At 40.2% G+C, this 24,361-nt stretch overlaps 1 protein-coding gene across 4 annotated transcripts in view; it reads right to left on the reverse strand.

The window, feature by feature from the left end:
- Positions 1-8,358: 8,358 nt before the first annotated feature.
- IDE (insulin degrading enzyme) overlaps positions 8,359-24,361 on the reverse strand; it is a 111,553-nt gene continuing 95,550 nt past the window's right edge. For all 4 annotated transcript variants that reach the window (XM_068548210.1, XM_068548211.1, XM_068548208.1 and 1 more), the window contains 8 exons: positions 23,561-23,652; positions 22,451-22,562; positions 20,407-20,574; positions 18,796-19,068; positions 17,648-17,709; positions 12,100-12,172; positions 11,329-11,396; positions 8,359-10,675 (listed from right to left, as the gene is read on the reverse strand). In XM_068548210.1, the coding sequence (XP_068404311.1) occupies positions 10,580-10,675; positions 11,329-11,396; positions 12,100-12,172; positions 17,648-17,709; positions 18,796-19,068; positions 20,407-20,574; positions 22,451-22,562; positions 23,561-23,652 (944 nt within the window). In that variant the 3' untranslated portion in view covers positions 8,359-10,579. The remainder of the gene's footprint in view (positions 10,676-11,328; positions 11,397-12,099; positions 12,173-17,647; positions 17,710-18,795; positions 19,069-20,406; positions 20,575-22,450; positions 22,563-23,560; positions 23,653-24,361) is intronic.

Raw genomic sequence — 24,361 nt, forward strand, 5'->3', positions numbered from 1 at the left:
CCAAAAACTGGAAACCTAAATGTCCTTTAATAGTATAATGGATAAATTGTGATATATTCATACAATGGAATTCTATAGAACAATAAAAGTGGAAAAAACTATAGCTACACACACAATAAATGGGTAATCTAACATGAAATTTTGTACAAAGTCAGGCACAGGCAATGCATATTTTAAAAATTTCATTTGTATAAAGTTCAAAGCAGGTAAAACTAATCTATGCTGTAAGAAGTCAAGATAGTGGTTACCTTTAGGTAAGAGGGAGAGGTAGAAAGTGTAAAGGGGAAAGGGATAATGATACAATTCTTCCCCTGAGTTGTCAGTACACAGATGTGTTCACTTTGGGATAATTCACTGAGCTGTAAACCATTTTGTGCACTTGAGTAAAAGCAATTTCTAAAGCAAAACAGAATATTCAAAAATAGTTTTGTAAAACTAACTAAAAGTCTTCCTTGTGTTTTTCACTGTAAGTGAGGAGAGTTTTAATTGATGGGGTGTTATCAACAGTGTTCCCCAAACTTTACTGTACATATGACTCATCTGAGAATCTTGTTAAAAGGCAGCTTTGATCCAGTATTCTGGTGTGGGGCTCACAATTCTTGCATTTCTAGTGTTAAAGAAAAATGCACAACATGAGAATTGTGGGTTTAAGTTTGACTCGGGGTCTTACTGAGGACTCCCGCCAGGGAGACAGCCACTCAGTAGCTCTGAGGAACTGCTCTGAAGAGGTGGGCGAGGAGCCAGGGTACACATGACTTTTTGGGGCTGGGAAATACGTGTAGTCAGGCACGCATCTTGGTAAAAGATCACTGCTAATCACAAAGAACAGACGTCTCAAGTTAATGATTTTAGGTTTTTCTACGTATGGGAAGATCCAAGAATCTGGGGTCACTGAAATTCTTTCTGAGACTTCCCTGGTGGCGCAGTGCCTAAGAATCTGCCTGCCAATGCAGGGGACACGGGTTCAAGCCCTGGTCCTGGAAGATACCATATGCCGCGGAGCAACTAAGCCCGTGTACCACAACTGAGCCTGTGCTCTAGAGCCCGCGAGCCACAACTACTGAGCCCATGTGCCACAACTACTGAAGCCCGCACGTCCTGGAGCCTGCATGCCGCAACAAGAGAAACCACTGCAATGAGAAGCCCACGAACCGCAATGAAGAGTAGCTCCCGCTCGCCACAACTAGAGAAAGCCCGTGCGCAGCAACGAAGTACCAACGCAGTCAAAAAGAAAAAAAAATAAAATAAAAGAAATTCTTCCTGAGATATGCACCTAATTATCTAGGGGCCAAAGCACAGAATGCCTCATCCTGTTTTTTCATCCTGAATTCCCCTCAGGGTGCACTGTTGGTGGGTTCTGATTTAACCCACTTGTATAACTGGGTGATGAGTGACGCTGTTTATTCTTTTTTGTTCACAGTCTCTCCCCTTTTGGTCATAAATTCAATTAAGGTTTGAGAGGCATTTTATGACAAATTTGTCCCATGGTGCTAGGAAGACTCATTCCTAGGTTTAGTGAGGATTTCATTGAGAGGCCATTCAAGTGCTATATCTGGATTAAGTCCTGTTAATAACCTAAAAATTCTCTGGATCATCTGTTTTACTAGTCTATTATGATCCAGGAAATGTTTCTCCCTTGTTGCTTCTTCCTATATCTATAAAAATTAATTTTATACAGAGCTATATATGTGATCAATTGCCTCAAGATGTTTAGCTGTCATCAATTTTGTCAGAGAGCTGGTTACACAGCAGGTGATGCAAGAAACAACAATCATAAGATAACAGGATATCACTAGTAACATTAATAAGATTATAGTACAGCAGCAAGAGACACAAAGCATAAACAGTTTAAAAACTACAAAGAGAGATCAATTAGAACAATGATTAGTATAACTAGTTGCAACCTGGATCATAATAAACCACCAAGTCCAGAGGGGAGCCAGCCAAAGAAGCCAAATTCTGGATGGATCAGGTAGAGAGAAATAGATGTTAACTAACTATAACTTAAGAAGGCTTATCATCACTTATTTGACAATGCTTCCCATGTAATTTAACACACCACATAAGTCTAATTAGTTTAATACCTCTCTTTGAGATGTTTCAGGGGCCCTCTGAAACATCCCAAAGTTAGCTAGAGGTCAAAAGAACTCTATTTAGAATCTGATTTGGGGAAGTTTGTCAAAAATATCAAAAGTTTTAAAAACACTTGATCAATTAGGATCCTAGCGTAGATCACTGTGAAACAGTACTTATTCATTTAACCAAAGTGATAACAAAAGATTTCAAAGGCAAATATAGAAAGTTACAACAGATTACTTAAGAGGTAAAGAAACTGTTATCAAAAGCAGATATTCCAAAAAAACTCTGTCCTCTTAACAGAAAGAATCAAATTCTAGTTTTGTACAACCTTACTTTTAAGATTCATTTATTTAATTTGTTCTAATCCTAGCCAGTCCTAACCATACACAAAACTCTTTTCTCAGGGTTCCTTTTCCATAACCTTTCTATAACTTCCTTTTTTTATCTTTAACCTTAGCCTCCATTAGGACCCCATCAACAAGTCTTGGTCTTATAAGGAGTTCCAGAAACTCTTCCTTCTTATCCGCCAGCTGTTTTATCCATTCCTGTATAAAAGGCTTTGGGGTCCCCAGTGAGGGGTCCAGCCAAGGAACCCAGGCCCTTTTGTCAATGTTTAACTTGATTAATTGGCCTAACTGTTGCTCCAAGCAATTGCTGATCGGGTCTCTCAGGGTAAATTTTCCCTTCCAGCCCCTTAATTTTTTCCAAACTGGGGTAAATAGAGCAAACTTGTTTGGGGCCCTTTAATATTGGGTGGACCCACAGAGGGTCCCTTTGGCTCATCCAAACTTAAGTAGTGCTGTTTCAAAGCCTTTGTTTTAATCCCATGAATATCCAAGCCACAGGGCTTTTCCCTTAATAACCCTTTCTATTCCCTTGTTAACCTAATTAACATTAATTAACCTAATGTTTTATTAGCATCTGCAAGACCCAGTGAGGGAAGCTGAGATCACAAATTCAAATAGACTTCCCGAACAGATGCTTTTTTGTTTTTTTTTTTAAACTAAGAGCGTTCTTAAGGTTAGTCATTACATTTCTTTGTGTCCACCTTTTAATTTGGTTTTTCCATAGCTACCAATAAAATAGCTGTTTACAAGGAGAGCTCTCTAAAAATTTACCAGAAGTTTTTCCAATTTAAAGGATCCATCATTTGGCCATTGATGAGTAGGATCTGAATAGGGATTCAAACGAGTAAGACACAAGAGGTGTCCCCATAGGATCGTGCAAAGGATGCAGCCCTCACAAGATCCAGAAAGTTTATTTGCAAAAATAGTCTAAGAAAGTAAGGGCCTTTATTGTACAGGTGGATCCAATGAAAGTTGACATGATGAAGGCCCCTTATGGATTAGGAACCCTTATGACAAACTCTCCTGAGAGCTGGCAGGGCCAAAGGGATTGCTCGGAATCCTAGTCTCTTCAACTGGCTTCCAAATGGACACTGTATGAGTACCTTCCAGATGGCAGAGGCCAGAAAGAGTTTTCTCACTGATCAACAAACCAAGCTCTCAAGACATAGAACAAGTTGCCTAAGAAGATCAGGTACATTTACATCTCAAAGGCACAGGGAGATAATGCGAGTTCCTCCTAGAAGGGTGTCTGGGTTTCTCTCTCCAGCCAACCAAAACCACCATGGGTGCTCAAGCACTGGATGGCCAGTTCTAATGTGTACAACTGCAGATGAGCGGATCTTTAATTAACGAGTGGGTTTCTCTACGGGACCGCTGCATGGTATGAGGACTTGCCTCTACCACTCCTGTAAATTTCTCAGTTGCCTGAGAAAGCTGTAACCAGCTGGCAGGAGCTTTTGTCTCTTATTTTGGAGCTAAAAGCTCTCATATGGTGTCTTCATTTTTATTCCAACAAACTCTGTTAAAGTAGCCCATTCAAGGAAAGACACCAGCTTAGCCCTTACCTAATCACCCAGTCCAAACCTTTCCAGTGTCTTTCAGCTAGACAATTTTCTCAGTGCATTTGAACTGAGCAACCTTCCCAGTGTCTTTCAACTGAGAATTCAGGTACCTCTTCTTGAACTGCCTTAAGTTCAAGGAAAACCTACTCCTCATAACAAGTTTACCAACCACTGAATAAAACTCAGAATCGTCAACCAAGACGGGAGATCCAAGACCAAGAGAGACTTACCCAGTCACTGAGGAGGTGGATGGGCCTTCTCTAAAAGTTTCTTTATGTCCTTTGATCCCATCTGCTGACCTCAGTCTCCAGGCAATCACCGATCTTCCTTCTCACTGTAGTTTTGCTCTCCTGTTGGCTTAAATTTGCATTTCCCCATGACTCATGATGTTATCTTTTCAGGTACATATTGACCATTACTTACATCTCCTTTGGTGAAGCATCTATTGAACTCTTTTCCAACATTTTTGTCTTACGAGTTTCTTGTATATTCTTATATATAAGTCCTTTGTCTGATTTACGTATTGTAAATATTTCCTCCCAGTCAGCAGCTTGCCATTTTCTTTTCTTAATGGTGTCTTTTAAAGAGAAGACAGTTTTAAACTTGAAAAACTTCAATATGTCCATTTTTTCTGTGATGGTTAGTGACTTTTGCATCCTAAGAAATTTTTGCCTAACAAACTTCGAAGAGATTTTCTCCTATGTTTCCCTGTAGAACTTTTACAGTTCTAGTTTTTGTGTTTAAATCTGTAGGCCTTTTTGAGTTAATTCTGTATATACTGTGAGATAAGGGTTAAGGTTCTTTTTTTTTTTTTTTCCCATAAGGATATCCAGTTGTTCTTGAACCATTCATAGAAAAGACTACTTTTCCCCCATCAAATTACCATGACACTTCAGTCAAAAATTAATTGAAAGTAAGGTGGGGCTCCATTTCTGGACTCTATTCCCTTCCATTGATCCATATGTCAATCCTTAAGCCAATACTCACTAGCTTGATTATAGTTTCATATAAGCCCTGCTATCAGGAAGGATAAATTTGTTCTTCTTCAGAATTATTTTAGCTGTTCAAGATTCTTTGCATGTTCATGTAAAATTTTAAATCAGCTTGTCTGATTTTAATGTCTGCCCAAAAAGCCTGCAAGAATTCTGACAAGCATTGCTTTAGAATCCATAGCTCAGTGGGGAAAAACAGATGTCTTAAAAGCACTGTCCTACAATCCATGAATATGGATTTTGTCCTTTTATTTGGGTCTTTAAAAACTTTCCTTCAGTAACGTTTTGAAGTTTTCAGTGTACGGGTTTTTCACATTTAAAAATATTTTGCCCCTAAATACTTAATTTTTTGGTGCTATTATAAATTATTTGAATTTTGTGGACAGTATAATTTTTTGACATAAAATTGATTTGTTAATGTTATTTCCTGCAATCTTGTTAATTCAATTATTATAAGTACCATTTTTGTAGTCCTTAGAGTTTTTTTGGTATGTGCTCATGCCATCTGTGAACAGTTTTACTTCATTCTTCCCAATCTTTATTGTACTGACCAGGACCTCATATACAAGTTTGAAAAAAGTAGTGAGAACATACATCCTCATCTTGGTGCATCTCTTAGCGTCAAAGTATTCAATATTTTATCCTTACTTATGATGTGACCAGTAGGTATTTTTTAAATTCCCTTTATTAGGTTGAGGAAGTTCCCTTCCATTTCTTGTTTGCTGAGAGCTGTTAGTATGAACTTTGTAAAATGCTCTTACTCTACCTATTGAAACGACTATGTGGTTTTTCCTCCTTAATTCTGTCACTATGGTAAACAATACTAATTGATTTTCAAATATTATACCAACCTTGCATTCCTCCCACTCTGTCTTCATGTAAAGTTGGTATAATATTTGAAAATCAACTGTATAAAAAAATTCCTTTTTATACATCGTTGGATTCAAATTGCCAACATTTTGTTAAAGACTTTCAGGACTTTTAAAAGGGTAATTGATTTAGAGCTTTCTTTACTTGAAATACATTTGAGTTTGGTATAAGGGTAATGCTGACCTCATAAAAGGGTTCCCTCCTGCTTTCTAAAATGTAAGATTGGTATAATTTCATCCTTAAATGTCTGATAGAATTCACCAATGAAGCCATCTGGGTTTGGGATTTTCTTTGTGGAAAGGGCATTAATTCAATTTCTTAAAACAGATTAAGGGAATATTCATATTTTCCATTTCCTTTCATGTCTGTTTTGGTAATTTGTGTCTTTCAGGAAATGTACCTCTTTCATCTAAGTTGTCAAAATTACTTGTCTATAATGTCTAAACAAAAACAAAGGGGACACAGGCCAGACCTACCTTTGGGCGAGACCCAATTCCTGACTACACATCGACCATGTTATTAGGAGATACTTGATGAAGTATTTAGGGGTGAGGAGCCACGACATCTACGGAGAGAGGAGGGAGCAATGCGCAGCAAACATTATTAAACTGGTGAATACAGGGTGAAGGCTATATGGGCATTCACTGTACTATTTCTACAACTTCTGTAGGTTTAAAACTTTTCCAAAAAGAAGTTAAATGATATATTCATATTCTACAACCCAGTGATTTAAAGAAATAATCAGAAAACCACACACATACTCTGTCTACACAAGGAGTTTTATCATGGATCAGAGTTTGAAAACACCCTAAATATTCCACTCTTAAGAGGACTGGATAAACAAACTACAGTATGACACCAAAAACTCAACAACAATGACAACAACAACAAATACCACAAATTTCCCAAGAGTATCCACGTGGAAAATTCTCAATATAGATAGACTATGGAAGGAAAAAGTTGTAACACTGAATATATGACCCCATTCTACATACACGGGAAAAAGACTGCAAAATAACAATGCAAAAAATGTGGTTGTCTTGGAGTGGTGGGGTTACAGATGAACTTGACTCTTCTTCACACTCTTGTTCAGAATCACTTGAAGGATTCCAGATCATCTCACCACTCCAGGGGCGACAGCAAGGAGAGCTTGCATTGATTTAAGGGCCTAGCAGGCCAGGAGGCATGGGTCTGGATTGACTCCAAGAGGGAGGGAGATCCCAGTGGTGATAACTGTCCACAAGGGAGTCCAGCAGAGGGGAAACAACAGAGGACTGGAGGAGAGGCACATACACTCTTGAGACTTGGTCTCACTCCCTCCAAAATAGGCAAAGGTTGGGAGACTGAGTAAGGTGGTATCTGTGAAAAAAGTTAAGTTTCATACACATGTAAAAGCAACTGCCCTTCTACTCTGTTCCACAAGTACCTTTGTAGACTTGGTACCCATTATTACAGGAAATCCACATGGAACAATGAGAATTAGAGTTTAAAGATCTGAGTGGAGGTTTGAATCCGTGCTTCTTGCATGGTCTGGGGCAAACTGTTTAGCCTTTCTGAGCCTATTTTCACTTCCGAAAACCTGGGATGATGATAATTTTAATCATCGTCCTCCGATGTCAAAAGATTGGGTGAGAAAAGTAGCAATTCAGTACTACCAATAAGCTTTGCCACAAGAAACCATGGAGTGGTCAACGTTCAGGTTGATAAGGACAGTGAATGAACTTCATTGGATGGGCAGCACAGAATACTAGGGATCTAGAAGCCTACTGGTCAGAGGCCCTTCCAGGGAAGGGTTAGGAAGGCAGGAACCATCCTTACAAAGGGAGATGAGTATGTGAGAATCCTTGGTTTTCACCATAAACATGCTGCGAATAAGAGAAGGGGACCAGATGATTCCCCTCACACACCATGAGAGAGGGGGAAACTGCACCAAGCCCTAAAACCTGGGGTGGCTCCAGGCCTCCAGATGGGGCAGCTGTGTCCTCCCTGAGCACAGAGCTGACCATGTGCCCTGCACTACTGTCCTAGGTTGGAAGCTGAAGAACAACCAGATTCCCTCTTGAAATGCTTGATCGAACCAGCTGGTAACCACACGAGTAGAAAGATTATTTTGACAGGGAGTAAGAAGCCAGGGATCGGACAAGATATCTGCCTAACCTGCTGCTGGAGACATGCGAGGAAGATGAGGAGAGAAATATTTTTTCTACCTTCTGAATTCTCCTCCCTGTAACTCACAGGACAAACCTTTCTGGGTTTGGGGTCAGCAAGGAGTTCAGCCTCTCACACTGAGATTCCTGTTTTACAAAAGTGATCTACTCTTAAGACTGTGAAATTGACCCATTTATTTGACTAAATCACTGTTACCCAGATTCACTTAGAAAAAAAAAAATCCACTGCTTTCTACATTAGGAACACTGAAAGCAAGAAAGATCGTCAAATCGGGATGTTGAGAGGTAGGTTGAGGACTGGCCACTGAAACTGTAAAAATACAAATGCAAACTCCAGAGGTGAAATTCAGGCAATTTATTGTAAACAGGATTACCCTAGCACTCTACCACGTACTGGCTGTGTCACATGCTCTCTCTTCCACATCAAGTAGTGAAAAAGAAGACTTTTCAAAAAGTCACGGGTAACTAACACCTTAGTGTGTTTCACAAATCTCATTACTAAGCGCTGAGTGAAGAGCAGTATCCAGGTTGTCTGTTATTGCTCAGGGACTGCAGTTTGGACCCATGTAGCTGAATCCATAAGTATGCCTGAGTGACCCCACAGTAGCTCTGGATCCAAAGTGGAAACCAGACAATGCTGGAGCACGCTCGAGAGCAACCACAGACTCCTGTAAGACTACATGAGATGTCGTTCAGATTTCTTCACGTGACTTTCTCATAAAAATGACATGGTTAAATTTCACCCCCTCCCTTTTTTTTTAAAGAGCTAAAAGTTACCCAGTAGCACATAATTTTCCACAGAAAAGATATAAGTGGATTATTTACTTTTCCAGTGGTGGATTTATGCACTCAGGACTAGTTTTTGATCCCTCTCGTATATATTTGCAGTTTGATGAAAAGCTGCATAGTCTACAAATGCATAAAACCAGAAGGAAGTGATGATGACTCACGTACCTTCTGATGGACAAAGACAGGCTTCATACAAGGAAGCTCTTGAAGGTAGGGATAAAAAGACGGTTACAGCACCACATATATCTGACAGTAGAAAGGGAGCCCTGCTTTCAAAAGCAGCCTCCACAGTTGTAATTATCATTCTTGCCCCAAATTCAGATTATTCAGAAAAATAGCAAATGTGAAAACTTAAGATGTGAAACGACATGACTCTACAGAAAGAAGTCCTGGCAAATCAAGTCATATGGAGGTAAAATGTCATTTCAAAATGCCATTCTTTACTTTGCCTGAGTTAGTGAACTACAGGGCCACTTACTGTTACTAGTGCCTGTAGGTTTCCAATTTCTCTTTAAGTTTTAGTAACAGTAAATATTTCAAAACAGCTGTTAAATCTACAGTAACAATTTCATCCAAAATTGTATCTCATGAAAAAAATATTTTTTAAAAGTTCACTCCAGTCATCATCTGTGTGTTTGTATGTTTGAATTTATATATTCAAAAAATAACTTTACACTTAAGGCAGTATTAGACTGGTAACAAAACAGGATTTAGAGTCTCTATGGAGGGCATGCTATTTAAGAATCCAAGGCTTTCCTTTTTATACCTCCAAAAAGGTGTCTTTGCACGTGTTGCCTTTTATATTCATAATGGGGCAAATATTTTGGTTCGTATACTGACTGCAATTTCGTGGTAGTAAAAAGTTACAGGTGTTTAGAATAGATGATGTTGGAAAAGCATGTCACACACTCAGTGGGATCTGAAGTTGACCCTGTTTGTTTTTGTTAAATAAATACAGCAACGTGTTGATGGGAAAAAGTGACACTGATGGAACACTGCAAACCAACTATGAACAACAAGAGTGTCAATATAATTCAATCAGAAAAAAACAAATCACAGTAATCCTGAGAAATTCAGTTTGGGACAAAATTGATGTAAGGTAAGTCTGTATTTGTAGCACTGTAAATAAGTAGGGTGTTCTACTAGAGTTTTCCAGCATTTCACTAGTTTGAATAAAAAACATGTTCAAATTCTATAAAAAGATTAAAACCATGCCTTATATAATCAGCAATTTCACTAATAAAAGAAAACTACATTGCTTTGTTCATTATCTGCCAAATGTAATGTTCTCCATTATTTACATGAAACCATTAAGTAGAAAGCAAAATTGAGGATACATTTTTAAAAAGGTATTATCTCTCTATATGTTCTGAAGTCTTTTCTGTCAACCTAGGAGGCTTTTAGAAAAAAGCTAACATATTTTTCTTCTGACAAGTGACTATTTTACAGAATAAGGAAGAAAGTTTCTATAGGAATATCATCCATCATTTTAAGTATTGTTATATAAGGGACATTTCTCTTAGTAATGAAAAGAAAACTTTTAAAATATTAAGAGGCATGTATTTTAAAAATATTCTACATCTATAAGATTTTGTAATTTAATTACTTTGGATTTTTAATATTTCTACATAATGACATTTGACAACTTTTTTTTTTTCTGTTTGTCTCTCTAATAGTGAACCAGAAAATATTAAAGTGGCCAAGATTGTTTTCCTAGCCCTTGGAAGACTCAGGAATGCATCCACTTGCACTTTCCCGCCCATGAGGAATCTTCAGAGTTTTGCAGCCATGAAGTTAATATGTGGTTTCACAAGGGGAAACAGTGGCAAACCACGCTTGAACTCAGTCATGTTCTGAATCACTTCAGGCTGCAAAGAAAAAAGTTTTAGTGTATTTAGCCTAAAAAGCAGACTGAACAGGACATAAACTTTATTTTTACATATACATACTAGTTTCTACACTATATATTACATATTATATCTACTGACCTCTCTTCCTGGATCAGTAAGGTCAGAGGGTCTATGCAAACCTATGGTGAATGTCCCCAGTGGGACTCTGGGCCAGAGGGAAGAATCTTGGCTTTCCTCCGGGCACTCAAGGGCAGGCCTACTGAGGGCTCAGGACCACCGCTTTGGCGGAGTGGTAGAGGCCAGTGTGCCCACCCGGCAAGAGCCTGCTTACACTGCCAGCTTCCTCTTCTTGCAAGTAAATCCCAACCTTTCCAGATGATTAAAATGCACAAGTACCATGGAAAAGGCTGGGACAAATGTGGCTGGAGATGACTCATTGCAGAGTAACACAACTGTTCAAGCTAGAGGACAAGGCGGACAAGGGCAAAGGCTGAGTCTCTGCAGCTGAAAAAGGAAAGAATGGCAACCTGGTCTTCACGGGAGACCTAAAGTAGATGCCCGAATACCTCGTAACCTGAAATCTCTAGGTCTTATGTGTCCTGGTGAACAAGCTCCTTCTAAGTAGAAAGTCCTCTAACAGGGCAAGCTAACAAGAAATCTATATTTCTTACTTGTGGCAAGGCTGGTGCTTGTGACAAATTTATATCATTTTGACATGGGAACTCTCCAACCACAGGACCTATAAAAAACAAAAGGTTTAATGCTTTGTACTTATTGATACTTGTACACAAGAGCAAACAAACAAACACAAACCAGACTCAGCTCACTAAAAATCTGCACCAGGCCCCGTTCATGTACCTTTCAGATCCTTTTAGGGTGTGTGCTCCCAAGGCCTTGTTCGCTTGTCCTGCCTCCTATCCAGAGTGTCCCTAATGATGGTTCATGACGTTACTGTGCTTAAATAGCCTTGGCCGCAGCTGCTTTAATGCCCAGCTCTGACCTCACTGGATCCTGAGGCTCTGGCCACCCGGAAGGACCCAGTAAAACAACCTGGAAGGCTGGGGGAGTAAATGGTCATGGGGCAAACCCTGGCCAGTCAGAGACAGGCGATGGGAAGGACAGATAAACTGCTCACCCTTCCCCCGCCACATGCAGTTGTTTCATACAGATTCTTTGGAGATGTCCTACCAGCACCTGGCCTTGTTTTCTTATGGAGCTGTGGCCAGCTCGGCACTGTGTCATCTGCTGTTGGCTCCCTCCTTCACTGCCTCGTTTCCTTTTTCCCCTTATTTTTGCTTTGACAGAGCAGACCTTGTCTCCAGTTAGTTCCCCTTCTGTGCCCCTTTACTTCCTGGTGCTCTATAAAGGATGTGGCTATGGCATGGTACAGCTATCGTGTGCCTAAAAACACACTTTTGAAAAAGTCAATACTCAATACTTACAAGAATCCATTTCTCTGGCAAGAACATGGACGGATACCTTATGTCTTCTCGGGGCATCTACCGCCAACATTTCCTGGGTGGAAAGAATAGCAAGGTCACCCTTTTGCCCCACTAAGGAACTTAAAATGAGGTGCTCTCTTACGACCATGAACAATCAGCTCTCACGCAGTCAGAAACAGTAAAGACGCCTCCCTTTCTTTCCCCTTACCTACAGCATTTCATTTGAACTCCACAAAGATTAGGAGGGTAGGCAAGAATTATTCTTTTTTTTTTTTTAATTAATTAATTAATTTATTTTTGGCTGCGTTGGGTCTTCATTGCTGTGCGCGGGCCCTCTATGGTTGCTGCGAGCGGGGGCTACTCTACATTGCGGTGCACTGGCTTCTCATTGTGGTGGCTTCTTGTTGTGCAGCATGGGCTCTAGGCGCGCGGGCTTCATTAGTTGTGGCATGCGGGCTCAGTAGTTGTGGCTCGTGGGCTCTAGAGCACAGGCTCAGCAGTTGTGGCGAACGGGCCCAGTTGCTCCGCGGCATGTGGGATCTTCCCGGACCAGGGCTCGAACCCACATCCACTGCATTGGCAGGCGGATTCTTAACCACTGCGCCACTAGGGAAGCCCAGCAAGAATTATTCTTAACCCCATCTTACGATGAGAAAACTGAGTCCAAGGAGATTAAGTGCTCAAGCTCCTACGGCTAGTAAGTACCTGGGCTGGGATTAAAACCTTAGCTTAGTTCTCACTGGGGTGTGACGCAGGGCTGCACCTAGTGATCTGCAGTGTCTGCAGAGACAATGGCCTGAGCTTAGTTAAGGGATGACCACAATGCTTGCCCCCCTAAGAAAAGAAGAAAACTAACATCTCTTGAGTGTCATCTTGTATCAGCCTCTCTCCTATGTTAGCTCACTTGATTCTCTGTAAGCTAAACATCATGATGATTCCTATTTTAGAGACTCTGACTCTAAAACAAAGAGTCACACAGCTGGAGTCACACAGCTTGGAAGGGATGGTGCCAGAAGTGAGGTCTGCTTGTTCTCTCCATTCCACCACGTTGCTCTGAGGGACTCCCCTTAGTTACTACCAAGAAAGCCAGGAGTGGTATGTTGGCAGAAGGATCCTGTGGGGAAGTGTCTCCTCACACTTTCCTTGATGCTGGACCTGTATCTGTCTTTTGCAAAGGGAAAACACGAGTTGCGATGAAGTTTCCCCTGATGCCTCAGCCAGCAGCAATGTTTTGTAACCTCAGAGGAAGAGATCATCAGCAAAGCCAGACTGACTCACGGTTATTTACGTAACGTTATTTATTGCAAGCCTGGCCCTGTGCAGCTGCAATGGAAGCCCTGCTGAGGTTGCACAGCAAGCTTGCCCACGGCTCTGCCAGCTGGCAGAACAGCCTCTTTCAGGAGCTCAGCCCAGGTCGGCCTCCAGTAACATGCAGTGCCTCATCTGAGAGCATCTTACTTACTGGAGTAAAACGTTTGCTTCCAAAGATCTATTCTTGATCCCTTTTCACCCAAACCTTCATTGCCCTCTTAACCTGTATCGGTTACAGCAGAACATCCTGTTTAATTTCCTGACCAACTTTGGATAATCCCCATTTTTCTAAAAACCAACCAATTGCATTTTCTTGCAAACTCTATTCTAAGGAACACTAGAGTCCTAAGAGATATTTATAGGTATTCTGTGCAAAAAAAAAAAAAAAGAAGTGTCCATAGTGATAGCAGCTTAGGAAGTATTTTGTTAATCAAAACTAAACAAATGCTGGGCTAAAGAAATCTTAACTATGGGGTTCTTAGAACTTTTCAAAAGCTAACATGCTCTGTGATTCTCCAAGAATGAGAATAAAGAGTAGTCATTCCCAAACGTACATGGTCACGAAACCCTTCTTTCTAGGTACCCCCTATTAGTATCTTGTACCATGGAATATAGCTAGGGAAAGCCTGTTCTAGATTTAGCGTAAGCTTGGTAATAAATACTCTTATTTTTTAAGACAAGAAAGTCAGTCTTATAACTGCTATTTTCACAAATTCAATAATCAGGTACCACCTGCAACTTCAAATAAATAACAGAATTTGTGGAAGGAAAGAGAAATCTTCATTTCTTCTGGAAACATCACAGTAAGTCATATTAAGTCATCATTCTTTTTGAACACACATAACTAATAATGTCTTAAAATAAATGTCTTAGGGCTTCCCTGGTGGTGCAGTGGTTGAGAGTCTGCCTGTCAATGCAGGGGACACGGGTTCGAGCCCTGGTCTGGGAGGATCCCACATGCCGCGGAGCAACTAAGCCCGTGCACCACAACTACTGAGCCTCGCGTCTGGAGCCCGTGCTCCGCAACGGGAGAGGCCGCGACAATGAGAGGCCCGCGCACCGCGATGAAGAGTGGCCCCCGCTCGCCGCAACTGGAGAAAGCCCTCGCACAGAAACGAAAACCCAACACAGCCAAAAATAAATAAATAAATAAAATTTAAAATAAATAAATAAATAAATAAATGTCTTAGGAACCAAAAAGAGCTGAACACGAGCACCATCTTTTGCAGGCAGTTGAGGACAAGTAACTAACTTCACAAAGTGTAACAGTCTTAAGCAGTAAATCAACACAACTAAAATCCACTTTATAACACCAAGGAGGAAAACATATTCTGATCTAAAACATTCTGATTAAAATATTTAAAAATCCTAAGATTGAGTATTACTAATAAAGAGATAACAATAGAGACTGTTTAATAAATGCTACTAAGTGCCAATCACTTTACATACCTCATTTCAATGAATACCCCATAATCTCTATTTTGTAAATAAGGAAGCTTAAGTAATTTGGCCAAGGTCACAGAGCTAGCTAGTTGGTGATACGGCTGAGCCCCGAGTCTGTGCTCAGGGGCCACATGTGCTCCTGCTGCTGCCCCACAGACCACTGAGGGAGGCCAGCAGCTCTGAGCAGGGCTCTGGACGGCTGAACAGCCTGGCAACGGACACGTGTCCTGGAGCCCTGCTCTCACACCCAACTCTGCCCACCACGGTCCTACTGCAGCTCTCTCTCCACAGACACAAAGACTACCTGGCGTTACATTTCAGAACAGAATCTTATTTTATATATTGTTTTATTTAAAAAATATGTATGTGTTGGGAGTTCCCTGGTGGTCCAGTGGTTAGGACTCTGTGCTTCCACTGCAGGGGATATGGGTTCGATCCCTGGTCGGGGAGCTAAGATCCCACATGCTGCATGGTGCGGCCAAAAAATAAAAGAAAAAATTTTTTAAATTAAAAAAAAAAAAAGTATGTGTTTTTGTTACATACATACACACATTTTTTTAAAATAGATTTTATTTTTTAAAGCAGTTTGGGTTCACAGCAAAATTGAGTGGAAGGTGCACAGATCTTCCATATACCCACTGCCCCTTCACAGGCCTAGCCTCCCCCTTGTGAAAATATATATTTTTTAAAAGACTATCACTGCAAAAAAGCACAATTCCTCTACACAATGCAAGGGAGCCATGAGGTAAAGAAAACAGTAAATTGCCCAGGCAGCCATGTCCATAGCCAAAATGGTTCAAATCCCATTGCTGAGAAAGGAACATTCAAAATACTGTCTTTTACTGTCAAATTTTGAACCTAAAATTGCTACTGTCTCTCTTTTCTTATTGCTAAAGTGTTACTGGCTATATGAATACATGTTTGCACATACAGAGACCAGAAACCTTGTCGTCCTGCAGAGGATCTGGGGGGAAGTGTAAGTAACTGGCAGACAGTGCTAAATCACCCTTTTCTTCTATGAAACTATCAGCACCTCCAACTCAGGGCTATTTCCTTTTCCTCACTCTCCCACACAGCACCAACCGTGGTGAATTAGATCTGATTAGCCTTCACTGTACAACTAATTTCACAAAATCATTCCAATGAGAACTGCAAGCACCACTCCTGTTACGGCAGTTACAACAGATCCCTGAAAAATGACCTTGAAAAGCAGATGACATCCCTCCCAGAGATGTTAGCGTGAGGCAGGACCTGAGCTCCCAACAAAAAACCTGGTGTCTGATAAATCAGATATGAACCAGGGGAAGTGGCTAACGATACTAGATAGAGTATAATTCTAAGGTACTATGGTAATTATGGAGTAGAATTTTGTTCCTTGTCCTAAAAAACAGACATAAAAGTATTTTACACAAATTAGAGGTCCCAATACATTACAAAGAATATATATAACACTTTAGGTACAACTCTATTGCAGCATAAAATTTTAATTTCTGCACTTAGCATGGTTACTACACATTATATGCCCACTTAAAATTTTTGCTACCCTTCTATGAATTCTGTTACAGGTGGGGAAAATTTAGATGGTGTAAACCTCTTCAAGCTGTACTGGGAAAACTTTAATGGTGGTGCCTCTTTTCTCTTGATGAACTTTCTCAGTGAGCTCAGGCATTTAAAGCTCACAAACCTGGGACTTCCCTGGTGGCGCAGTGGTTAAGAATCCGCCTGCCAATGCCGGGACACAGGTTCTAGTCCTGGCCTGGGAAGATTCCACAGGCCGCAGAGCAGCTAAGTCCGTACGCCACAACTGCTGAGTCTGCGCTCTAGAGCCCACGAGCCACAACTACTGAGCCCGCGTGCCACAACTACTGGAGTCTGTGCTCCGCAACAAGAGAAGCCACTGCAATGCGAAGCCCGCACACTGCAGCGAAGAGTAGCCCCTGCTCACCGCAACTAGAGAAAGCCTGCGCACAGCAACGAAGACCCAACACAGCCAAAAATAAATAAATAAATAAAAATAATAATTAGTATAAAAATTTAAAAAAAAGAAGTCTTTCATTCTACTTTAAAAAAATAAAAATAAAACTCACAAATCTCTAGTTTGGGATTAGCAGATATAAACTACTATATATAAAATAGACAAACAATAAGATCCTACTGTATAGCACAGGGAACTACATTCAATATCTTATAATAACCTATAATGGAAAAGAATATGAAAAAGAATATATATATATATAAACTGAATCACTTTGCTGTACACCTGAAACTAACACAACATCGTAAATCAACTATACTTCAGTGAACACAATTTACAAAAAAAAAGACTCAGAAGATCTCTGAACACATTTCAAAGGTGAGTAATCATTTATTTTTAAAAGGAGCCATAGTGGCACCTAAATTAGTGAAGATGATTTATAGTTGTCAGAGACTGGAAAATAATCTGATTCCCAAGTTCTATTTGTTTTCTTTGCTCTTTCTTCCCACCAAAAGCTCAGCGATGTTCTTTGTGGGCTGGGGCGAGGAACAGAGAGAAGAAACAAAAGGGCAACCTAAACAGGTGGATCTGGAAGTCAGGAAGGGCCACCATGGTCCTCGGTCCAGAGGGAGAGAAAAACAGTACTGGGTTCAACAGGGACTATCTCTTCTTCCTAACAGTAATATGTGTCAAAAATACTTAGGTCCATAAAAATGCCTTCATAAATCCTGCCTGAATGGGTTCAAAGCAGCAACACACAACACAGTGCATACAATATTTCCTTACCAGTCAAAATCTAAACATGCAAATTGAACTTACCTTATAGAATTTGATAATATCTTCCTTGGTAAGTGTTTTTAAATAGGCAACTTCTATATTATCTGAAAAAGTAATCAAACAAGAATTTACAATATTTTCATTTTAAGTATCCCAGGATACTACACTAAATGACAATATACTTCACTCCAACACTCTTAAGAATCCACCTTTTTGAGTGATCATCTGCTCCTGCAAGTAGTAAGGGAATAAATTTCAAGTAAAAAGTAAGAGGATATCATGTCTCTCTAGTCATGAGCTGTTGGGTCTTGGGCTAGTCACTTCAACTTTTCTGAGCCTCAGTTTCCTCATCTAGAAATTGGGGATAACAACTACTTAACTGACAATAACACAATACCAGGGGCACAGGGCAAATGCTCAATAAGTGGTAGGTACTGGGTTGGCCAAGAAGTTCGCACAGGTTTTTCCGTAACATCTTACGGAAAAATCCGAACGAACTTCTTGGCCAACCCAGTACTATTAACGGTGAATCCAACTGCTAGAAAAATTACAGGTAAGGAAACAGAGGCCCAAAAAATGTGACTTGGCCGAGATCTTTGGCTTGTTGGTGTCACAATGAGAACACAACCCAACTCTTTCTGACTTCTAGTGTAGCTGAGCGCACTCCATTGTTAAGCTCTGTTCTAAGAAAGGCAAAAGGAAGCTGATAAGCAGGACCCTTTGGGGAGCACAGCTCTCCCAAATCTAAAAGCACTGACAAATTTTGGGAGATCCCTAAAGGAAAACATTTGAACCCCTGTGCCTCCAGGGCAGCACCTGTCTCAAGAGAGTTCAATTTGCACATCTTCCATTTACAGTTATGAGAAATACCTACATATCTGTGCTCAGAGCCTCAGGGGCGTACTGAATGAACACAAAAAGTGAAATCAGATTTATTATTAGTGCATTATTATGAGATACAGATAGACCCAGCTCTAGTTCAGAGAAGGAAAAAAAAAAAGATAAAGTTTCTACTAGGAAATCGTTGTTACATTAAATAAAGGTTCTTTAGAAGTGGTATGCCTCCACCCCCATCCCAAATCATACTGGAACATCACCTACAAAACAAATACCATTTTGTAGAATGGCATCAATGCCCTCAAATGTTTTACTTACATGCCATGAATGTTGGGGCCCTAATTTTGCCTTACCTCTGTCAAAATTGTATTGCTGGGAGATGATTTCCCCCCAGTATTTAGCACACTCTGCAGACAGTTTCTTTGGTTTGTCTAGTCGACGAATCGCTAACGCTTGGATGTGTTTTTGGAAGGCCTCTTCTGTCATGTCCTCTATGGACTTTTCCATGGTAATTAAGAAAGCTTCCACTCGGCTTTCTAGGTAGTGAGGTGGCTTTTCCGACTGGATGATGAACCGTAAGCCCTGTATGCCATTGGCTCGGCGTGGCCCGCTGAAGACAATATAGCCTGAAACGCAAACACCAGCCAGTGAGGATCTTGGCATTTGAGACATGGGTCACTTTTAATCTTTCAAAAATTATCCTGTCAGAGCAAATAAAATCTACTTTAGGGCTTCATATTATTCACCTCTGAAGAAATGAGCTATTAAAATATCTTCAGTTCCTAAGCACAGGGCAGAAGAGCTCTCTGAAGAATAGTTAGCAATTTGGAGAGAAAACCCTTGTTCATCTTTCAAACTCAATATTCCCAAGCTCCTCCCTGTCTGCTAGTTAATCCCCTTCAATCCATGTTAAAGTTATTCTCATCCCTATGAAATGCTGGACTCATTTTCATCCCCTAACCATTGTCCTAGCTCGCCTTCCTTTCACATCCAAGCTCCTTATGTGAACTTGCCTCCACTATTGCGTTTCTTGCTAGATAACCCATTCCTGGACCAACTCCATTCAGACTGCAAACCTTTAGACCAAGTAACTGAAGGTCATACTTCCATTGTCACCTTGTGAGCTCATACACTACCTACCGTCTACATCTTTCCTAAACAGCGTTTGTGGCTTGCCTTCTCCAGCTGCTCTGCCTCAAAGCACACCTCCCTACCTTCAGCATAGCCTTTAGAGTTTGAACACTCTTAGTAGCATTTGCCAAACTGTACTAAAATTATTCCTTACAGGTCTGCATTCCTGACTAGACTGTGAGCTCCATGAAGGGAAAGACCATCCATAACTTATCCATTTTTGCTGTCCAGCATCTACCACTGTGGTTATTTAAAAAAAGATTGTTACTTGGGGACACTCACCCAAATCCTTTTTCATTGGTTATTCAAAGTACATTACTGGGGCTTGTTTCTTTCCTTAATTGATCAAACCTGTCAGGATCTCCAAGGCTTTTAACAGTGCCTAGAACTCTGCCGAAACAATTCCTCAACAGACACTTACTGAGTACCTTCTATGTGCCCCAGGCTTGGGAAACAAAGATGAACAAAAGAAAATACCTGCTCCCTCAATGAACCCAAAATTCAGTAAATTTAAGCTTCTGTGGATGGCTTGCTTCCCACCTTGTCACCCATAACAGACTTCCCTTAGCATCCTACCCAAAATGACCTTTTTATAGACTCGTATGTAATGTAAACACAGTATCATCTCCTTAAGAACTGCTCTAATGTTCATGAGATGTTAACTGCTTATCTTCTAGAAGCGGATTCCCCACAAACAAGGCTTTCACAGTCTTTCTGAGTAGAGCATGCCTGAAGCATCATGCTAGGGGACTGTACATGTGGAGAATGCTCTCGAGGACAATGGCTGTTCCTCAAGGACTGAGGTATCCTGCCATCCCCTGCTCCCCCCTCACCCAGCTGTTCCTTGGTGCGCAGGGTGTTGAAGCACGGCTCGGAGATGATCTGACAGAAGAGCTCCAGAAACATGTTCTCCGAGGTGCTCTGCATGTCTGTTTGGTAGTATATCTCGATGCCACAGTTATTGTGAACTTCATTCCTCTGCTGATAGACAAACCATCCTCCTAGGAAGTTTCAAGAAGACAGCAACACGTTCAAAAATTTATTTAGGGTTTAATAAAGTTACTGTTTTGTTTGGCTGTTATGAAGTTGTTCAGTTTGGTTGGTGTCTTTTGGCAGTTCCAAACTATTACAATTAATTCATTACGAATGTGAAACTCAACTTACCCAAGGGAATCCTAATACAGTGATCTGTACTTGGTAGGCCCTCGATAAACACTCACTGACTTTAAAGGGCAAAACACTTATAAAAAACCCATTTTATGACTAAGTATTAATGCTAAATGAGATCCATAGTTAATGAAATCTACAATGTAGTGTACATACTAGATTAGAACTAGCTAATATCTATAAGAACTTCAACAGAAATACTACCTATGTTTTAATAACCACACAAAACAATTTTTAAATTACTAGTTGTGCCATTATCTATTTAGCATTCTATTCCTAATATTGTTTACCAACACCCACAATGAAGGTCAATTCACAAATTTACACAAATGTGCACAATGCTTAGAGATGACTTAGCCTAACACCTTACTTTAGAGATGAGGAAACTAAGACCCTGAGAAGCAGGGTGACTTGTCCAAGGACACAAAGTTGGATGGTGGAGAGCTAAGACAAAAACTCAGATATGCTGATCAAGTATTCATCAAAGTTATAAACAGATGGCCATGCTTTATGATCTGATAACTATTTCATGAGCAGTAAATGTGACTAAGCAAATACACAGTGTTTAGTCATTGCCTGATGACCATGTGCTATGGCTTTTGAATGGCAGTTTGTTCATTCATTCAATCATTTGTTCTTTCAGCTGTACCGAGCAGCTTGTGGGATATTAGTTTCCCAACCAGGAATCAAACCAGGGCCCTAGGCAGTGAAAGTGCAGAGTTCTAACCACTGGACCACTAGGGAATTCCCTTGAATGGCAGTTCCTGATTCTCCCTCTCTGCCATGCTGCGGTGACTGAGGAACAAACTAAGTGAAGTTTGAAAGTAACCATTACCAGGTCTGTAATGACTGGCCATGCAGAATAGCAGTGCTGTGCTCAAAGTGTCTTTGAGCATTCAACAAAGAGATCCTGAGGTAATGCTTTAGTAGCTACTCAAGTGAGCCAGACACAGACCCCAGCCTTAAGAAATGTATAGCCTAACAGGGGAGATGGAGATGCACTTCAATCCCAATACAAGAGAAGAAGTGCTGAGTAGGTTAAACAAGGAAAGGTTCAGAAAACCTGTGCTGGGGGGTCAGAAGAGGAAGTGATTACTTTTAGAAAAAGTTTAAAGAAAAAAATCAATGCTTCTCATCCCTGGTCTAACATACTTCCCACCATACCATTCTGAACAATATTGAAAATAATGCTTAATGAGTTCTATATCAAAGGAAACCACTGTTAATGTAAAAGTAACCCAACATTGCAAACTCCAATATATTATTATCAATTCTTTATATTAATTCCTTATCAAATATGCATGCAATGAATACATGGTGTTATCTGCACCTGTGAGTCTTCTGCCAAAGACTCCTATGCACTCCTAATTCTGATTTACATTTTTTATAAATAAATTTTATTTCATGCTTCACAGTCAACATTTCTTTAGTTTTGTGATTTTTTTCCTAACTCCTCTACACTCAATTACCAGTCAATTCCAGTATCATTCTCTTCAAAATAATTGCCTACCTCCAATTTTACCTCTCTGGCACTCCCACAGATAGTTTTCCTGCAGAATTATCTACCTTTAGCTATAAATAGTAGAGGATCCCAGTAGATCTTTACCATAAAACTATATATTATCATCCAAGTGACTTCAACCCATCTGTAATCACACACAATATTATGTCAAAGTAGTCCATTACCAAAGATATAACATTTCCACTTACTGTCAGGGAGCTGAACTTCTCTATACCGAACCAGCTGACTTGGAAGGAGAGGTTTTGTATGAGCATGTTCAATAAGGGTGTCTTCAACCATCTGCATAATTCCTAATGCAGCCTGTGGAAGAAGACAGGTCATAGCACATTACAAATCACAAATGTATCTTGATTAGACAGTAGTCCATGCAATATGAAACAACATGCTTGTGAAACAAACTAACCTAGTTTATCATAAAAGTGGATTTTTAAATCTTAAATACATTTGATCCTGTTCAAATGGATAAAAACTGAACTCATCAATTTGCAACAGAGTCAGTATGGTAGTAGTGAAGAGAAACAGAGACCCAGACAATCATCAGCACTGATCTCGATTCTGGGGAAAAGGCACTGCCAAAGCTGGAGAGGTTACTGCTGATGGAAAGGTGGTCCCAAGTCAATGACCCACACCACAGACACCTGGGGTTATAGCAAAGCAAAGGAGGTAAGCATGAGGCTTTATTCTGAATAAAACTGACCTGGGGAAGAATACTGTCTCAGCCACTTATTAGCACCTGACCTTGGCATATTGTTTTGGAGGCAATATAACAGAGTGGTAGAGAGTGTGGGCTCTTAAGACAGACTACCAAGGGAATCTGGAAGGCTTTCCACGTGCTAAACACTTGGAATGTACTATTTAATTTAATCCTTATAAGTAATTTTACCGATAAGGAAACTGAGCATAGAGAGATTAAGACGTTTTCAGAAGATTACATAACTTGTAAGCGGAAGAGTCAAGATTTGAATCCAGGCTGATTCTACACCATGTGCTCTTATCCACTACACAGTCCTGCTGTCCTACAGAGCAGGGATAATTATTCCCATTTCCTTCAATGATTGCACGAGGCAGGCAAAAACAGAGGAGACAGCTGTGAAAGTAGGTCCACAGTTAACCATGATCATTCTGCTCCCCCTATACCCTCCCCTACCTTCCTGCATAGGGCAGGGAAGCCTGAGTCAACATTAATGTGCTTATACAGCCACACTGTGGTGGTTAGTTAGTAATCTTAGACCAACTAGGGTAAAATTTTCTCTTGCAATGATGCATAAAAGATTATTGCTAAAACCTCAATCCCCCACCTGCTTTGTTATGTTTCCATGGAGAAGGGCTTCAATGTGCAGCCGTGACAGGAGCTGAGGTATGAACGCCTTAAGGCGAGGAAGGGTAACATCTGTAAACAAGTGTAAGAAATAGTAAGCTCTACCTATAAGGTTTTTTTAAAAAAAACTCTGAGATAATTTGAGACTTACAGAAGAGTTGCAAAAATATTACAGGGAGTTCCTATATACCCTTCACCCAGTTTTCTCTTACGTTAACATCTTTAACAACCATAGGATGATGATCAAAACTAAGAAGTTAACACTGGGACAATACTATTAACTAAAATACAGACTTTATTTGGATTTCAGGTTTTCCACTAATATCCCTTTTCTGTTCCAGGATCTAATCCACAATCCCACCTTGCATTTAGTTGTCATGTGTCCTTAGTTTCCTCCAATCTGTAACAGTTCCTTGGTCTTTCCTTGCCTTTCCATGACCTGAAGATTTTTAAGCAGTACTGCTCAGTTATTTTATAGAATGCCCTTTATTTGGGCTTGTCTAGTGTTTTCTCATGCTTAAATTGAGCTTCTGTATTCTTAGAAAGAATACCCCAGAGGTAATATGTCTTTCTCAGGGCATCACATCGGGGGCACATGATGCTGTTATGCTGTAATACTGGTGATGTAAACACTGACCACGTGGTTATAGTGCTGTCTGCCAAGGGACTGCTTTAATCTTTTGGTTATAATTAAGTAACTCATGTATGCTCTACAAGCAATTAGGAAAAGCCACCCCACCAATGCCTTCTTTTCCCATTATAATTTTAAAATATTTACTTC

Source organism: Eschrichtius robustus, chromosome 7, assembly GCF_028021215.1.
Source record: "Eschrichtius robustus isolate mEscRob2 chromosome 7, mEscRob2.pri, whole genome shotgun sequence".
NCBI lineage: Eukaryota > Metazoa > Chordata > Mammalia > Artiodactyla > Eschrichtiidae > Eschrichtius > Eschrichtius robustus.